General features: G+C 38.9%; 2 protein-coding genes across 2 annotated transcripts in view; one reads left to right on the top strand and one right to left on the bottom strand.

Annotated features, from left to right (window-relative positions):
- The window catches only part of LOC149124684 (uncharacterized), a 173,619-nt gene that overhangs the window by 62,930 nt on the left and 92,656 nt on the right, over positions 1-18,033 (bottom strand). The window contains exon 3 of the mRNA XM_089303317.1: positions 50-136. The gene's annotated coding sequence lies outside the window, so the exon portion shown is untranslated. The remainder of the gene's footprint in view (positions 1-49; positions 137-18,033) is intronic.
- Positions 1-18,033, top strand: part of LOC100353095 (alpha-2-macroglobulin) — a 66,753-nt gene that overhangs the window by 47,875 nt on the left and 845 nt on the right. The window contains exons 30-34 of the mRNA XM_089303318.1: positions 1,473-1,688; positions 1,860-1,987; positions 5,322-5,415; positions 6,469-6,537; positions 9,775-9,877. Coding sequence (XP_089159444.1) covers positions 1,473-1,688; positions 1,860-1,987; positions 5,322-5,415; positions 6,469-6,537; positions 9,775-9,877 — 610 coding nt within the window. The remainder of the gene's footprint in view (positions 1-1,472; positions 1,689-1,859; positions 1,988-5,321; positions 5,416-6,468; positions 6,538-9,774; positions 9,878-18,033) is intronic.

Genomic DNA, 18,033 nt, shown 5'->3' with positions numbered 1-18,033 from the left:
ACCTATAATTTCTACTGCAAGTATTCTGAGCATCCATGGCAGAACTTACCTTCAGAGATGCTTGGTGAAATGGAGCCCACTCCATGTGCTTGTTTTTCCTTTTGCCAATCCTACTATCTGAAGGACAGCACTGTGCCTTTTTAATGAGAAACAAGAAGGTATCTAAGAAAGGTGCTCTGGGGTGTAAAGTGCATGCTCACAGAATGGTACTAATGAAGAGAGTGAGAAACCATTGAGAATACTAGAATTATAAAGCTTTTCTTCATGTTATTATTTAAGAATTACTTATTTTAAAAAATATTTAATTATTTGAAAGGCAGAATTACAGAGTGTTGCACACACTCACGCACACACACATACACACACATACACAGTGTGATAGAGACAGAAGAGAGAGAGAAAGAGGTCTTCTATCTGCTGGTTCACTCCCCCAAATTGTCACAATGGCTGGGATTGGGCCAGGCAAAAGCCAGGGGCCTGAATCTCCATCCAGGTCTCCTGAGCAGGAGATAAGGGCTCAAACAATTGCTCCTTCATCTGCTGCTTTCCCATGTGCTTTAGCAGGAAGCTGGATCAGAACTAGAGCATCCAATACTCAAATTGGTATTCATATGAGATGCCAACATCACAGATGGTGGCTTAACACACTGTGCTACAACACAGGTCCCGGGATTGATTGATTCATTCATTTAATCATTTATTTGAAAGACAGAGTGGCAGGATGGTGGGGGAGAAGCAGAGAGCGATCAAGGGTATGGGGTGGGGAGGGATCTTTCAACTGTTCATTCATTCCCCAAAATGGTTAGAACAACCAGGGCTGGACTGGGCTGGGAAAAAGCCAGGAGCCAGGAACTCTATCTGGGTCTCCCATTGGATGATAGGGGCCCAAGTATTTGGGCCCATGACTTGCTGCCTTCCCAGGGGCATTAGCAGGAAGCTGGTTGGAAGTGTAGAAGCTAGGACTTGAACCTGCATTCCAATATTAAATGCCAGCATCATAAACTGTGGTTTAACCCACTGTGCCACAACCCTGACCCCAACGTTTTTCCTCCTACTTGTCAGATTGAAATATGTAGCACCTGGTGATTGCTTTGGTGTCTTTTGAAGGCACATCCAGGGGTTAAGAAACTCGCTGTAGGCAATGGCAAGATCATGGTTCTGTGGGAAGATGGTGGGTGTCATTGTAGGTAACAGAGAAAGAGGAAGAAGAATAGCAAATACCACAAGGTGAACCTGACACATATAACATGAACGTTCTTGCTCTAGGGCAAGCTACATAGGGAAGTTATATGAACATTTTGACTCTGAGATATATCAAAACTTCAAATAAGTCTTGAGATTTAATTCTGGGACTCCAATAATTGGGGAGAAAACTCATGCATGACACATTTATAATTGTAAAAATGGACTATGGAAGGTTCATGCCCCTAAAAGTTGACATTATCTTGGATTTTTACACTAATTTCTTTCAGGACACGGTGGTGGCTCTCCATGCTTTGTCCAGATATGGAGCAGCTACTTTTGCCAGAACCGAGACAGTGAAAGTGGCCATCCAGTCTTTGGGGACATTTTTGACAAACTTCCAAGTAGAAAACAGTAATCGCCTGTTATTACAGCAGGTCTCATTGCCAGACCTTCCTGGAGAGTATGACATAACAGTGTCAGGAGAAGGATGTGTGTATATTCAGGTAAGACTCGGGAGAAATTGAAAAGATTCAACTGTAACCCTCTCCTGGAAATGGAATCTCAATTTATTATGACCCTCATAAATAAAGGGCAAGTCAAGAGAAATGAAATGGTGTCAGTTTAAGGGATGCTGTGGACTGGAGATAATTACTTTGCTTTTATCAATCCAACAGACAGCTCTGAAATACAATGTTTTCTTGGAGAAGAAAGAATCTGCATTCGATCTCCAAGTACAGACAACACCCCCCACCTGTGATGGACCCAAAGCCCAGACAAGCTTCCAGATATCAATAAATGTCAGGTAAGAATATCTGTCTCTATTATGTAGCTGTGAGACTATCAGCTACCAAGAACTACTCAAGTATACTTAGATTAACTGTCATAAAGTTTTTGCCTTATTCATTAAAATTGCTTCCCCACTGTGCACAGTGAAGAATTAGTAGGTTTATAAACCCTAATTAATCTGCCTCCAAGGTTCATAGTACCCACTTTCATTGTTGAAAAACAAATGGTTCTTTTCAATAACTCTAAAACATGGCTCATCCTTCTTTATCTCTAGTGCAAAGTCTTCCTGTTCTATTAAAATTCTATAAGATTTGGCCGGCGCCACGGCTCAACAGGCTAATCCTCCACGTAGCAGTGCCAGCACACCGGGTTCTAGTCCCGGTCGGGGCGCCGGATTCTGTCCCGGTTGCCCCTCTTCCAGGCCAGCTCTCTGCTATGGCCTGGTAGTGCAGTGGAGCATAGCTCAAGTGCTTGGGCCCTGCACCCCATGGGAGACCAGGAGAAGCACCTGGCTCCTGCCTTCAGATCAGCGTGGTTTGCTGGCCACAGGGCGCCGGCCAGGGCAGCCATTGGAGGGTGAACCAATGTCAAAGGAAGACCTTTCTCTCCCTCTCTCTCTCTCTCACTGTCCACTTTGTCTGTCAAAAAAAATTCTCTAAGATTTAATAACATTCTTCATAGCTCTACAACATCTGATGCAACTTAGAATGAAAAGAGAAAATAATGTTCACAATTTGATCCACCAAAACAGACAAATAAGTATAATGTATTTCATAAAAGCAAATCCTATTAAGATAAATTATATTCAAGAAGCTACCTAGAATATGAACAGAGATATGGTCTCTTACCTAAAGGAATATGATAGGTTAGTTATGAAGATAATTTTCACATGAAGAAAAAGATCATGATTAATATTAATAACATAAGTTCCGTGTTGAAATTTAACTGAAATGTGATCCCTGTTAAACACAAGAGTAGGAATAAGAGAGGGAAGAGATGTATAATTTGGGACATGCTCAAGCTGACTTGCCCCAAATGGTAGAGTTAGAAACATACCAGGGTACTCCAATTTAATCCCATCAAGGTGGCATGTACCAATGCCATCTCACTAGTCCAAGTGATCAATTTCAGTTCACAATTGATCATAATGAAAGGACTAAGAGTCAAAGGGAGCACATAAGCAAGTCTAGTACCTGCTAACACTAACCGATAGAATAAATAAAGGGGAGAGTGATCCAACATGGGAAGTGAGATACTCAGCAGACTCATAGAATGGCAGATGTCCTAAATAGCACTCTGGCCTCAGAATCAGGCCTAAAGGCATTCGGATCTGGCTGAAAAGCCCATGAGAGTATTTCAGGCATGGAAAGCCAAGACACTCTGGCAAAAGATCTCTGTGAGTGAGATCTCAGTGGAAAGAACAGGTCTTCAAAGAAGGAGGTACCTTTCTCTGAAGGGAGGAGAGAACCTCCACTTTGACTATGACCTTGTCTAAACAAGATAAGAATCGGAGAACTCAGAGGGCTTCCATAGCCTTGGAAACTCATGACTGGAGCATAGGGAGATTACTGATGCCATAGACAGGAGTGTCAATTGGTAAAGTCAACAACAGGAGTCACTGTGCACTTACTCCTCATGTAGGATCTCTGTCCTTAATGTGCTGTGCATTGAGATTTAATGCTATAACGAGTACTCAAACAGTATATTTCACTTTGTGTTTCTATGGGGGTGCAAACTGTTGAAATCTTTACTTAATGCATACTAAACTGATCCTCTGTAAAAAAAAAAAAAAAAAAGAAAAGAAAAGAAACTATCAACTCCCAACTTGACTCTCACTGGGATTAAACATGACAATAGGTCTGATCTGATTTCATCATCATTAAAAAAAAATCATCTATTATTTTTCACTTTATGTTTCTGTGTGGGAGCAAACTGTTGAAATCCTTACTTAATGTATACTAAGCTGATCTTCTGTATATTAAGATAATCGAAAATGAATCTTGATGTGAATGGAAGGGGAGAGGGAGTGGGAAAGGGGAGGGTTGTGGGTGGGAGGGACGGTATGGGGGGGAAGCCATTGTAATCCATTATTCGTACTTTGGAAACTTATATTCATTAAATAAATAAATAAATAAAACAAACAAACAAACAAACAAAAAAAAAACCTGACATCCAAGCAATAGAGGCAAAACTCTTTGAATGGCAGAGGAGTCTCATCAGAAACTATAGAGGCAAGAAGTAGGCCTATATTTTTTAAGTGCTGAAAGAAAAACTGTCAAACTAGAACTAATGAAAATATCCTCCAGGAATAAGGAAGAAATGAAGACATGGAAAAATGAAGGAAAACTCAGAGAATTTGTTACTGGTAGAATATTCCAAAAGCATGGCTAAAGGAAGTTCTTCAAACAAAAAGGAAATGATTAAAGAAGAAATCTTGGAACTTCAGGAAAGAAGAAACAACAAATGAAAGCAAAAATGTGGGTAAATACAACAGGTTTTCATTCTCATCTCGAGTTTTATATGTATTGAGTGACCATCATATGCCAGGCAAAAGTCTAAGCATTTTACCTGTATTAATGTAAGCACTGAGAGGTTAAATTAACTTGTTCAGGGTCACAGAACTAGTAAATGGCAGAGTCAAGACTCAAACATTTATTTCCTAGTTGTTATTTTAATAACAGATATGCATTATTTGTAACACCACATATTCATTCATATGGCATTAAAATGCCCCCTGAAGTAATTACCAAATATTCTATCATTATAATTACTTCAATGCACTATTTCATCTCCTATGCCATAGTATCATAACAACCAATCAAATTTGGTGTCCTTATCACTACTAAGTAAAATTAAAAATAAGATTTACTTTATTATCTATAACTTTAAAATATTTTTGTTGTTTCCAAAAGCTCTGAAATCATGACTAAAATATGTAACTTAATAAAATGTATCATAAAATAAAAAAAATATTAATAACATAAGTTCCAAAGAAAAGGCATATACTAGAGATTCCAAACTCTGGTTAGCATACTCTGTACAGTTTGTTTAAAAATGCAGACTCTCTCGGAGGTTCAATTAATTATTTCGAGATCTGTGCTTGGGCATCTATTTTTGTTTTTGGCTCTTTTGTTTTGCTTTTTACGTTTTAATGAAATCCTGTAGGTGTCTGTTAGGAATGCTTTGAGAATCACTCATATTGGCAGTAAAGGCTACCTATTTCCAGGGATGGAAGGTCCTAAAGATTATTAGAAAACTTATGATAAAATTTTAGAACTAATTCTGGAACTTAAAAGAAGACAGGATTCAAAATAGAGTGAAGTGTATCTCTTTCCTTTTTGTATCTATAGTTACATAGGAAGCCGTCAAGTCTCCAACATGGTGATTGTTGATATAAAAATGATATCTGGTTTCATCCCATTGAAACCACCAACAGTGAAAATGGTAAGTAGACACTACACACATACTGGGCTTCCCATGTCCTTAGTTTAAGACCATAGCCATAGCATTCTTGTTAGGAAAAGAGGCACAGAATAGAGAGGAGGCAGTGTACAAATTTACAGCCAGGCCAAATTTACTCAGAGAAAATAAATTTGCAGAGGTGGGTGACCAACTGCCAGTGTGCACAGGTTGGAACATGTGGCAGAAGGCCCTGACCCCCAGGGGCTGGCTGGGCCTTTTTATATTTTAGAAGGGCTAAGGATGGGGGTGGGAGTAGGAGGTAGCAGGCAAAGGTAGATTCCTGGAATGGAGTAGGGCCTTGGGAACCTGGAAAAGAATGCTGGGCAGGGTATGAAGGCAATAGGGTATGAGACCCAATTGAAACTCAAGGGGAAGGAATTAATTCCAATGTTTGTGGATCTTTTGGGCAGTGAGCAAACCAGCTGAGGCTTACTGTCTTTGTTCCATCAATTTTATTGATGTCAACCTGTATCAAAGGAACACTGGTCCTAATCTAAGAACATTGAACTTACACGATACCAAGTATACATTTAACATTGTGCTAGGTGTCAATAAAAGAAATATAACAATTGTGTGTAAATCAATTAATCCTGTATTCTACTTAAGGATAGAGCAAATGGAAATTTGAAACTGTTAAATAACATCTCAAGGTTAGATAGCATCAAATATCAAAATTGCTGTTATAGTCTTTATTCTGTGAAAATTTAGAGAAAACTGAAATCAATGTCAGTTAGAGTAAAGAAATATATCTTCATATCTAATCTCAGAGGAGTAACTATCCAACTTGAGGATTCTTCTCTTTTATCTTCAAGCAAAAGTCAAAAATATCTATGACTTAGTCACACTTTTGTATCTAATGTAGTGTTACTAACAATTTTCTTTACTATATTTTCATTTTACCAGACAAACTCTTTTAGGGAAGTTTAATCTTGGATTCATTTTTCTATTGAATTCAGTCTGATAGGACATTCGTCTCTTTAAACCTCAGAGGCTTCATTTATCAGTAACATTGGTGATTTCTCTACTTTTCCTCAGCTTAAAAGATCTAACCATGTGAGCAGGACAGAAGTGAGCAACAACAATGTCTTGATTTATTTGGAACAGGTGAGAGCCCCACCGACTCCCTAAAAACACTCAGGTTACTGATCTTTCTAGGTGAGAGGCATATGGCATGTGAAGATCAGTCATAAGAATGACTGTGAGAAAGTGCATACATCCCCTCTGTTCTCACTAGATGATATTTTCAATTCTCTCTCCTCAGTGCATGCTTCCCTGAGAAGGAAGGGAAGCTAGTGGGTATGCACTGTTTATAATAAAATGAGAATATGAGTATTTCTGCTTACACCCTTTTCAACAAGCCTGATCATCTAGCAGCCACATCGAGAGGTGATGTTTAAGGACAAAAAGCATTCCCAGGGTTGGTTGGTGATTATATCAACCTGATCTAAACATATATGTATGTGAAAAATTAGAAGATAGATTATCTATAGACAATATACATAGATATGGCAAGTATGCTATCACTCTCTGTATGTTAATCAAAGTTTTATTATAATATAATGCATTGAATTCATGAGCAAAACAAGAACCCCACCCCAAGGAATGTCTGCTTCCTGAATAATTTGTACATATTAATATGTTTAGAGTCAATCTGACATTAAAAATAATCTCTTATTATGGGCCGAGTCATTCTTTGGACATTATGGGGGTATATGTATTACTTTAATTATTTTTTTTTAATTTTTTTAATTTTTTTTTAATTTCTTTTTTTTTAAACTTTTATTTAATGCATATAAATTTCCAAAGTACGACTTATGGATTACAATGGCTTCCCCCCCATACCGTCCCTCCCACCCACAACCCTCCCCTTTCCCACTCCCTCTCCCCTTCCATTCACATCAAGATTCATTTTCGATTATCTTAATATACAGATCAGCTTAGTATACATCAAGTATGGATTTTAACAGTTTGCTCCCACACAGAAACATAAAGTGAAAAATAATAGATGATTTTTTTTAAATGATGATGAAATCAGATCAGACCTATTGTCATGTTTAATCCCAGTGAGAGTCAAGTTCGGAATTGATAATTTCTTTTTCTTTTTTTTTTTTTTTTTTACAGAGGATCAGTTTAGTATGCATTAAGTAAGGATTTCAACAGTTTGCACCCCCATAGAAACACAAAGTGAAATATATTGTTTGAGTACTCGTTATAGCATTAAATCTCAATGTACAGCACATTAAGGATAGAGATCCTACATGAGGAGTAAGTGCACAGTGACTCCTGTTGTTGACTTTACCAATTGACACTCCTGTCTATGGCATCAGTAATCTCCCTATGCTCCAGTCATGAGTTTCCAAGGCTATGGAAGCCCTCTGAGTTCTCCGACTCTTATCTTGTTTAGACAAGGTCATAGTCAAAGTGGAGGTTCTCTCCTCCCTTCAGAGAAAGGTACCTCCTTCTTTGATGACCTGTTCTTTCCACTGGGATCTCACTCACAGAGATCTTTTGCCAGAGTGTCTTGGCTTTCCATTCCTGAAATACCTAAATCTACGACCTGACACCATCAAGTTACTAGAGAACATTGGAGAAACCCTTCAAGATATTGGCACAGGCAAAGAATTTCTGGAAAAGACCCGGGAGGCACAGGCAGTCAAAGCCAAAATCAACTATTGGGATTGCATCAAATTGAGAAGTTTCTGTACTGCAAAAGAAACAGTCAGGAGAGTGAAGAGACAACTGACAGAATGGGAAAAAATATTTGCAAACTATGCAACAGATAAAGGGTTAATAACCAGAATCTACAAAGAGATCAAGAAACTCCACAAAAACAAAACCAACAACCCACTTAAGAGATGGGCCAAGGACCTCAATAGACATTTTTCAAAAGAGGAAATCCAAATGGCCAACAGGCACATGAAAAAATGTTCAAGGTCATTAGCAATCAGGGAAATGCAAATCAAAAGCACAATGAGGTTTCACCTCACCCCGGTTAGAATGGCTCACATGCAGAAATCTACCAACAACAGATGCTGGCGAGGATGTGGGGATAAAGGGACACTAACCCACTGTTGGTGGGAAAGCAAACTGGTGAAGCCACTATGGAAGTCAGTCTGGAGATTCCTCAGAAACCTGAAGATAACCCTACCGTTCGACCCAGCCATCCCACTCCTTGGAATTTACCCAAAGGAATTTAAATTGGCAAACAAAAAAGCGGTCTGCACCCTAATGTTTATTGCAGCTCAATTCACAATAGCTAAGACCTGGAACCAACCTAAATGCCCATCAACGATAAACTGGATAAAGAAATTATGGGATATGTACTCTTTAGAATACTATACCGCAGTAAGAAACAACGAAATCCAGTCATTTGCAACAAAATGGAGGAATCTGGAACACATCATGCTGAGTGAAATAAGCCAGTCCCAAAGGGACAAATACCATATGTTCTCCCTGATCGGTGACGACTGACTGAACACCAAGAGGGAAACCTGTTGGAGTGAGGTGGACACTATGGGAAACAGTGGCTTGATCAGCATAGCCCTGACTGTTAATGAACAACTTAATACATTATCCCTCTTAGTAGTTTTTTTATCTGTTCTACTTAATATGACTGGTTTAGATCTGTAATTGATGCACAGTAATTCTTAAGTGTTGAAAATTAACTGAAATGTGATCCCTGTTGAACATGGTGGTGGGAATGGGAGAGGGAAGAGATGTATAATTTGGGACATGCTCAGGCTGACTTGCCCCAAGTGGTGGAGTTGGAAGCATACCAGGGGATTCCAATTCAATCCCATCGAGGTGGCATGTACCAATGCCATCTCACTGTTCCAGGTGATCAGTTTCAGTTCACAGTTGGTCATGGTGGAGGGACTGGGAGTCAAAGGGAGCACATGGACAAGTCTAGTACCTGCTAACACTAACCGATAGAATAAATAAAGGGGAGAGTGATCCAACATGGGAAGTGAGATACTCAGCAGACTCATAGAATGGCAGATGTCCTAAATAGCACTCTGGCCTCAGAATCAGGCCTAAAGGCATTCGGATCTGGCTGAAAAGCCCATGAGAGTATTTCAGGCATGGAAAGCCAAGATACTTTAATTATTTAAAAGGCATAAATTTCTCAACTGCTCTTAGACCCTCTGCTCTAGTTGCTCAGTTTTATACTCTTGACTCTTGGTTTCCAACCACATGTGTGAGCAGTTAGAGGCACAGTGAGGTTGAAAGTGAACATCATCTGCCAACTTAGAGTTATTTCTCAGAGGATGAAACAGAGTCATGTAAAAGAAAAAAAATGAGGCCTCCCAGGTTCTAGAGTGTTACTCTTTCCTTTCTTAGGTTACCAATCAGATGTTGAACTTTTCTTTCACTGTTCTGCAAGACATCCCTGTAAGAAACCTGAAACCTGCACTTGTGAAAGTCTATGATTACTATGAGACAGGTGAGTAAGATAGTACAAAGAATCCTAAATAAATTACCAATTCATAATAAAGGAATTAGAATGTGGTAAATATTTTTTAAACTTTTATTTAATGAATATAAATTTCCAAAGTACAACTTATGAATTACAATGGCTTCCCCCTCCCATAACTTCCCTCCCACCTGCAACCATCCCCTTTCCCGCTCCCTCTCCCCTTCCATTCACATCAAGATTCATTTTCAATTCTCTTTATATACAGAAGATCAGTTTAATATATATTAAGTAAAGATTTTGACAGTTTGCTCCCACATAGAAACACAAAGTGAAAAATACTGTTTGAGTACTAGTTATAGCATTAAATCACAATGTACAACACATTTACGACAGAGATCCTACATGAGCAGTAAGTGCACAGTGACTCCTGTTGTTGACTTAACAAATTGACACTCTTGTTTATGGCATCAGTAATCACCCTAGGCTCTTGTCATGAGTTGCATAGCTATGGAAGCCTTTTGAGTTCACTGACTCTAATCATATTTAGACAAGGTCGTAGTCAGAGTGAAAGTTCTCTCCTCCCTTCAAAGAAGGGTACCTCCTTCTTTGATGACCTGTTCTTTCTACTGGGATCTCATTCGTGGAGATTTTTCATTTAGGTCATTTTTTTTTTTTTGCCAGAGTGCTTGGCTTTCCATGCTTGAAATACTCTTATGGGCTTTTCAGTCAGATCTACATGCCTTAAGGGCTAATTCTGAGGCCAGAGTGCTGTTTAGGACATCTGCCATTCTATGAGTCTGCTGTGTATCTCGCTTCCCATGTTGGATCGTTCTCTCCCTTTTTTATTCTAACAGTTAGCATTTGCAGACACTAGTCTTGTTTATGTGATCCCTTTGGCTCTTAGTCCTATCATTATAATCAATTGTGAACAGAAATTGATCACTTGGACTAGTGAGATGGCATTGGTACATGCCACCTTGATGGGATTGAATTGGAATCCCCTGGTATGTTTCTAACTCTACCGTTTGGGGCAAGTCAGCTTGAGCATGTCCCAAATTGCACATCTCTTCCCCCTCTTATTCCCACTCTTGTATTTAACAGGGATCACTTTTCAGTGATCTTAGATCTTAATAACTGTGTATTGATTACAGAATTCAAACAAAAGTATTAAGTAGAACAAACAAACAAAAAAAAACACTAAGAGGGATAACTTATTAAGTTGTTCATTAACAGTCAGGGCAAGGGCTGATCAAGTCACCATTTCCCATGGTGTTCATTTCACTTTAAAAGGTTTCCTTTTTGGTGCTCGGTTAGTTGTCACTGATCAGGGAGAACGTATGATATTTGTCACTTTGGGACTGCCTTATTTCACTCAGCATAATGTTTTCCAAATTCCTAACAGGGATCACTTTTCAGTTACAATTTAAACACCTAAGAATAATGGTGTGTTAATTACAGAGTTCAACCAATAGTACTAGAACAAAAAAAATACTAAAATGGATAAAGTATTACATTGTACATCAACAGTCAGGACAAGAGCTGATCAAGTCACTGTTTCTCATAGTGTCCATTTCACTTCAACAGGTTTCCCCTTTGGTGCTCAGTTAGTTCTTGCTGATCAGGGAGAACATATGATATTTGTCCCTCTGGGACTGGCTTATTTCACTCAGCATGATGTTTTCCAGATTCCTCCATCTTGTTGCCAATGACCGGATTTCATTGTTTTTGACTGCTGTATAGTATCCTATAGAGTACATTCACATAATCTCATTATCCAGTCTACTGTTAATGGGCATTTATGTGGATTCCAGGTCTTAGCTATTGTGAATTGAGCTGCAATGAACATTAAGGTGCAGACAGTTTTTTTGTTTGCCAATTTAATTTCCTTTGGGTAAATTCCAAGGAGTGGGATGGCTGGGTTGTATGAAAAGGTTATATCCAGGTTTCTGAGGAATCTCCAGACTGATTTCATAGTGGCTTAACCAGTTTGCGTTCTCACCAACAGTGGATTAGTGTCCCTTTTTCCCCACATCCTCTCCAGCATCTGTTGTTGGTAGATTTCTGAATGTGAGCCATTCTAACTGGGGTGAGGTGAAACCTCATTGTGCTTTTGATTTGCATTTCCCTGATTGCTAAATATCTTGAACATTTTTTCATGTGTCTGTTGGCCATTTGGATTTCGTCTTTTGAAAAATGTCTATTGAGGTCCTTGGCCCATCTCCTAAGTGGGTTGTTTGTTTTGTTGTTGTGGAGTTTCTTGATTTTTTTGTAGATTCTGGTTATAAACCCTTTATCTGTTGCATAGTTTGCAAATATTTTTTTTCATTCTGTCGGTTGACTCTTTGCTTTCCTGACTGATTCTTTTGCAGTACAGAAACTTCTCAATTTGATGCAATCCCAAATGTTAATTTTGGCTTTGACTGCCTGTGCTTCTGGGGTATTTTCCAAGAAGTCTTTGCCAGTACCTATATCTTGCAGGGTTTTTCCAATGCTCTCTAATAATTTGATGGTGTTGGGTTGTAGATTTAAGTATTTAATCCATGTGGAGTGGATTTTTGTGTAAGGTGAAAGGTAGGGGTCTTGCTTCATGCTTCTGCACGTGGAAATCCAGTTTTCCCAGCACCATTTATTGAATAGACTGTCCTTACTCCAGGTATTGGTTTTGGATCCTTAATCAAATATAAGTTGGCTGTAGATGTCTGGATTGATTTCTGGTGTTTCTATTCTGTTCCATTGGTCTATCCATCTGTTTCTGTACCAGTACCATGCTGTTTTGATAACAACTGCCCTGTAGTATGTCCTGAAATCTGGTTTGTGATGCCTCTGGCTTTGTTTTTGTTGTACAAGATTGCTTTAGCTATTCGAGATCTCCTGTGTTTCCATATGAATTTTAGCATCTTTTTTTCCAGATCTGAGAAGAAGGTCTTCGGTATCTTGATTGGTATTGCATTGAATCTGTAAATTGCTTTTGGGAGAATGGACATTTTGATGATGTTGATTCTTCCAATCCATGAGCATGGAAGTTTTTTCCATTTTTTGGTATCCTCTTCGATTTCTTTCTTTAAGGTTTTGTAATTTTCATCGTAGAGATCTTTAACGTCCTTGGTTAAGTTGATTCCAAGGTATTTGATTGTTTTTGTAGCTATTGTGAATGGGATTGATCTTAGAAGTTCTTCCTCAGCAATGGCATTGCCTGTGTCTACAAAGGCTGTTGATTTTTGTGCATTGATTTTATATCCTGCTACTTTGCCAAACTCTTCTATGAGTTCCAATAGTCTCTTAGTAGAGTTCTTTGGATCCCCTAAATAAAGAATCATATCATCTGCAAAGAGGGATAGTTTGACTTCTTCCTTCCCAATTTGTATCCCTTTAATTTCTTTTTCTTGCCTGATGGCTCTGGCTAAAACTTCCAGAACTATATTGAATAGCAGTGGTGAGAGTGGGTATCCATGTCTGGTACCAGATCTCAGTGGAAATGCTTCCAACGTTTCCCCATTCCATAGGATGTTGGCCGTGGGTTTTTCATAAATTGCTTTGATTGTATTGAGGAATGTTCCTTCCATACCCTGTTTGCTTAGAGTTTTCATCATGAATGGGTGTTGTATTTTATCAAATGCTTTCTCGGCATCTATTGAGATAATCATATGGTTTTTCTTTTGCAGTCTGTTAATGTGGTGAATCACATTGATTGTTTTGCAAACATTGAACCATCCCTGCATACCAGGGATAAATCCCACTTGGTCTGGGTGGATGATCTTTCTGATGTGTTGTTGCGTTCTATTGGCGAGAATTTTATTGAGGATTTTTGCATCTATGTTCATCAGGGATATTGGTCTGTAATTTGCTTTCAATGCTGCATCTTTTTCCGGCTTAGGAATTAAGGTGATGCTGGCTTCATAGGAAGAATTTGGGAGGATTCCCTCTTTTTTGATTGTTCTGAATAGTTTGAGAAGAATTGGAGTTAGTTCTTCTTTACATGTCTGGTAGAATTCAGCAGTCAATCCATCTGGTCCTGGGCTTTTCTTTGTTGGGAGGGCCTTTATTACTGTTTCAATTTCTGTCTCAGTTATGGGTCTGTTTAGGTTTTCTATGTTTTCCTGGTTCAATTTAGGTAGGTTGCATGTGTCCAGGAATCTATCCATTTCTGATAGATTTCCCTGTTTGCTGGCATACAAGTCCTCGTAGTAATTTCTGATGATTCTTTTTATTTCTGTGGTGTCTGTTGTTACGTTTCCTTTTTCATCTCTGATTTTATTGATTTGGGTCTTTTCTTTTTTTTAGTTAGTTGGGCCAATGGGGTGTCAATTTTGTTTATTTTTTCAAAAAACCAGCTCTTCACTTGGCTGATTTTTTGTAATTTTTTTTGGATTCAATCCTGTGATTTCTTCTCTGATTTTAATTATTTCTCTTCTCCTACTAGATTTGGGTTTGGTTTGCTGCAGATTTTCTAGATCCTCGAGATGCATTGAAAGCTCATCTATTTGGTGCCTTTCTAATTTCTTGATTAGGCACCTATGGAGATAAACTTTCCTCTTAACACTGCTTTTGCTGTATCCCATAAGTTTTGATATGTTGTGTTGTTATCCTCATTTACTTCCAGAAAATTTTTGATTTCTCTTTTAATTTCTTCTATGACCCATTGTTCATTCCGGAGCATATTATTCAATCTCCATGTGTTTGCATATGCTCTAGGGATTCCTGAGTTGCTAATTTCCAACTTCATTCCTTTTTGGTCTGAGAAGCTGCATGGTATGATTCTAATTCTTTTGAATTTGCTGAGACTTGCTTTATGGCCTAGTATGTGATCAATCCTTGAGAAGGTTCCATGTACTGCTGAGAAGAATGTAAATGCTTTCTGTGTAGGATGAAAAGTTCTGTAGATATCTGTTAGATCCATTTGGGCTATAGTGTCATTTAAATCTACTGTCTCCTTGTTGATCTTCTGTTCTGTTGATCTGTCTATTTCTGAGAGTGGAGTATTGAAGTCCCCCAGTACTATTGTACTGGGGTCTAAGTCTCCCTTTAAGTCCCTTAACAAATCTTTTAAATAAACCATTGCCCTGTAATTAGGTGCATATACATTGATAATCATTATATCTTCCTGTTGAATTGATCCCTTATTCATTATATAGTGCCCCTCTTTGTCTCTCCTAACAGTTTTTGTGGTAAAGTTTATGTTGTCCGATATTAAGATGGCTACGCCCGCTCATTTTTCATTTCTGTTGGCATAGAATATCTTTTTCCAGCCTTTCACTTTCAGTCTGTATGCATCTTTGTTGGAAAGATGTGTTTCTTGTAAGCAGCAAATAGATGGGTTTTGTTCCTTAACCCAATCAGCCAATCGGTGTCTTTTAACTGGACAGTTGAGGCCATTAATGTTCAATGTGACTATTGATAAGTAATATCTTTGCCCTGCCATTTGCCAAAGATATTTTCTAATATATGTTTTGAACTTCCTGTGATCTTTTGGTGTGAGGTTTCCTTCCTTCACCTTCTTTCATATTGATGACCATGTTTCTGTGTTTCTGTGTAACACATCTTTAAGCATCTTTTGCAGGGGTAGATGAGTGGTGACAAATTCTTTCAATTTCTGTTTGCTATGAAAGGTCTTTATTTCACCTTCATTCACAAATGAGAGCTTTGAAGGATGTAATATTCTGGGCTGGCAGTTTTTCTCTCTTAGTACCTGGGCTATATCTCGCCATTCCCTCCTAGCTTGTAGGGTTTCTGATGAGAAGTCAGCTGTGAGTCTGATTGGAGATCCTCTGAGAGTAATCTGACGTTTCTCTCTTGCACATATTAGGATCTTTTCTTTATGTTTCACTGTGGTGAGTTTAATTACAGCATGTCGTGGTGAGGATCTCTTTTGGTCATGTTTATTAGGGACTCTATGAGCTTCCTGTACTAGGATGTCTCTGTCCTTCTCCAAACCTGGGAAATTTTCTGCTGGTATCTTACTAAAAAGGCCTTCTAATCCTTTCTCCCTCTGCATGCCTTCAGGAACTCCTAGAACTGGAATGTTGGGTTTTTTTAATAGTATCCTGAAGATTCCCGACAATGTTTTTTAGATTTCTAATTTCCTCTTCTTTTCTTTGGTCTGACTGTATATTTTCCTGTGCTCTGTCTTCTAAGTCTGATATTCTCTCTTCTGCTTCACCCATTCAGTTTTTAAGGCTCTCTAATGTGTTTGTCATTTGATCTATTGAATTCATTTCATTATGATTTCTCATCACTATCACAGTTTCATGTTCTACAGTTGTTTCATTTCATTTTGATTCCTCCTTAATATTTCATTTTCGTGAGAGAGATTTTCTATTTTTTCCATTAAGAATTTCTGTAGTTCAAGAATTTGTTTTTGAGAACTTCTTAATGTTCTTCTCAATTTTTTGAGATCTGCTTCTTGCATTTCTTCTATCTCATCATCTTCATAATCTTGAATTGTGGTGTCTATTTCATTTGGGGGCATCATAGTGTCTTCCTTGTTATTGTTGCCTCAGTTTCTGCATTTGTTGTTTGGCATACTGGAGATATTCTTTGGTTTGTTCAGTGTGGTGTTTGTTCTCATTATACTGTGACTCTAGATTAAGTGGACTGTCTGCTTTTGATGGATTCTTAGAGTCTGAGATGGGTGTGTCCAGAGAGCTCTGTTTGGTTCTTCAGGGTTAAGGGTGTGCCAAAGGTGACTCACCCAGATTCTTCTCTCGCTCTCTCTTCTTTTTTTTTTTTTTTTGACTCAGTTGGGAAGTAATTCCACACAGCTGAGTGGAATTGAGGGTAGTTGATGTATGAAATCTGGACCCTGTGGGTATTTGTCTGCCTACCCCTGGGACCACACAAAGAGTTTATGCAGCCCTCAGTGTGGCCTCAATTTTCTCTGCAGTCTCTCACCAGGTTGCCCAGGTTACCAAGTTTGTGTACTCGATGAGTTCTCTCGCCACCCCCTCAGATTTTCACAGTCTCAGGTTGTTAGCTCCACACTTTCACTAGGTCTTAACCTCCTGTTATTTCTCCCCACCAGAGTCAGGTTTTTCTGCTTGGCTAATGGCGGGCGCTGCTTTACATACATAAAATGGTGCCTACTCTTTGTCTTGCTCGGCTTTGTAAGGTGAGTGGAGAGAGAGGATAATGTCCGTGCCAGTTCCCCTAATTTATTCCTTTTTTTCTCTCTTCCAGTCAGCCTGGTGAACTTTCCCCAGTGGGGCTTCAGGCCTTGTTCCCTGTAGGCTCTTTCTGCCTTTCCCCACCAATGTCTCGGGTTACCGAGGTTTTTGTCTCACCTCCCCTTCCAGCGCTAGCGTGCAGACCCTGCAGCTCGGCTTCTGTGGCTTGGCTTCTGTGGCTCGATCCCGCAGCTTGGCTTCCACGTGGCGGGCGACCTTGCTCTCCCTGTTGGTCCTCCATGTCACATCCACTAGATCCAGAAGAGTTTCCTCTGCAATTTTTTCCTGAGCATTTTCCTGAGGCTACAGTAATTCCACATTTATTAAACTATCTTCCCGGACTATCAGTGCGCGCCCTCACTATTCCGCCATCGTGGCTCTGCCAGAATGTGGTAAATATTTTTAAGTTGTTTTTGCAGTTTGTTCTGTCACCTAGACAATATTCTTGTCTTCTTGGCCTATAAACCTATTCTAAAAATGACCTATAAGACTATCAATGATGCAAAATATTCCAAGAGTTTTATAAACAAGTGCTACAAAAGGATACATAAATCTCTTTTAAAAGATAATATAGCAATGAAAGCCAATGAAGAAGAGCCTTAGGAATAATAGCATACAAGTAATTATAATAGGAGATTAGAGATGGAGTGAATCAAAACCCAAGTGATCACACTAAGACCAAAGAAAGTAACTTTTGAGTTGGAGACTAAAATATGGCTATTATTATGATTGGTGGAGAGGAACAGGCCAAGTGTTTCAGACTAGGAGAAAAATGTAAGATGTGTTATGGGGACGGGCATTTAACCAGGTGATTAAGATGCCTGTTTCCCACTTTGGAGTGCCTGGTTTTCATTCCCAGTTACAGCTCCTAACTTCAGCTTCCTGCTAATGTGAATCCTGGGTCATGGCCCAAGTGATTGAGCTCCTGCCACCCACATGAAGAGAGATGGATTGAATTCCTGGCTCATTCAAGACTTTGGCCTCAGCAATACCATGGAAAATTTCTCTCTTGTGCTCTCTTTC

This window comes from Oryctolagus cuniculus, chromosome 9, assembly GCF_051225735.1.
Source record: "Oryctolagus cuniculus isolate XC-2025 breed Fujian yellow rabbit chromosome 9, ASM5122573v1, whole genome shotgun sequence".
NCBI classification, from domain to species: domain Eukaryota; kingdom Metazoa; phylum Chordata; class Mammalia; order Lagomorpha; family Leporidae; genus Oryctolagus; species Oryctolagus cuniculus.
This window is presented reverse-complemented; position numbering and strand designations above follow the sequence as displayed.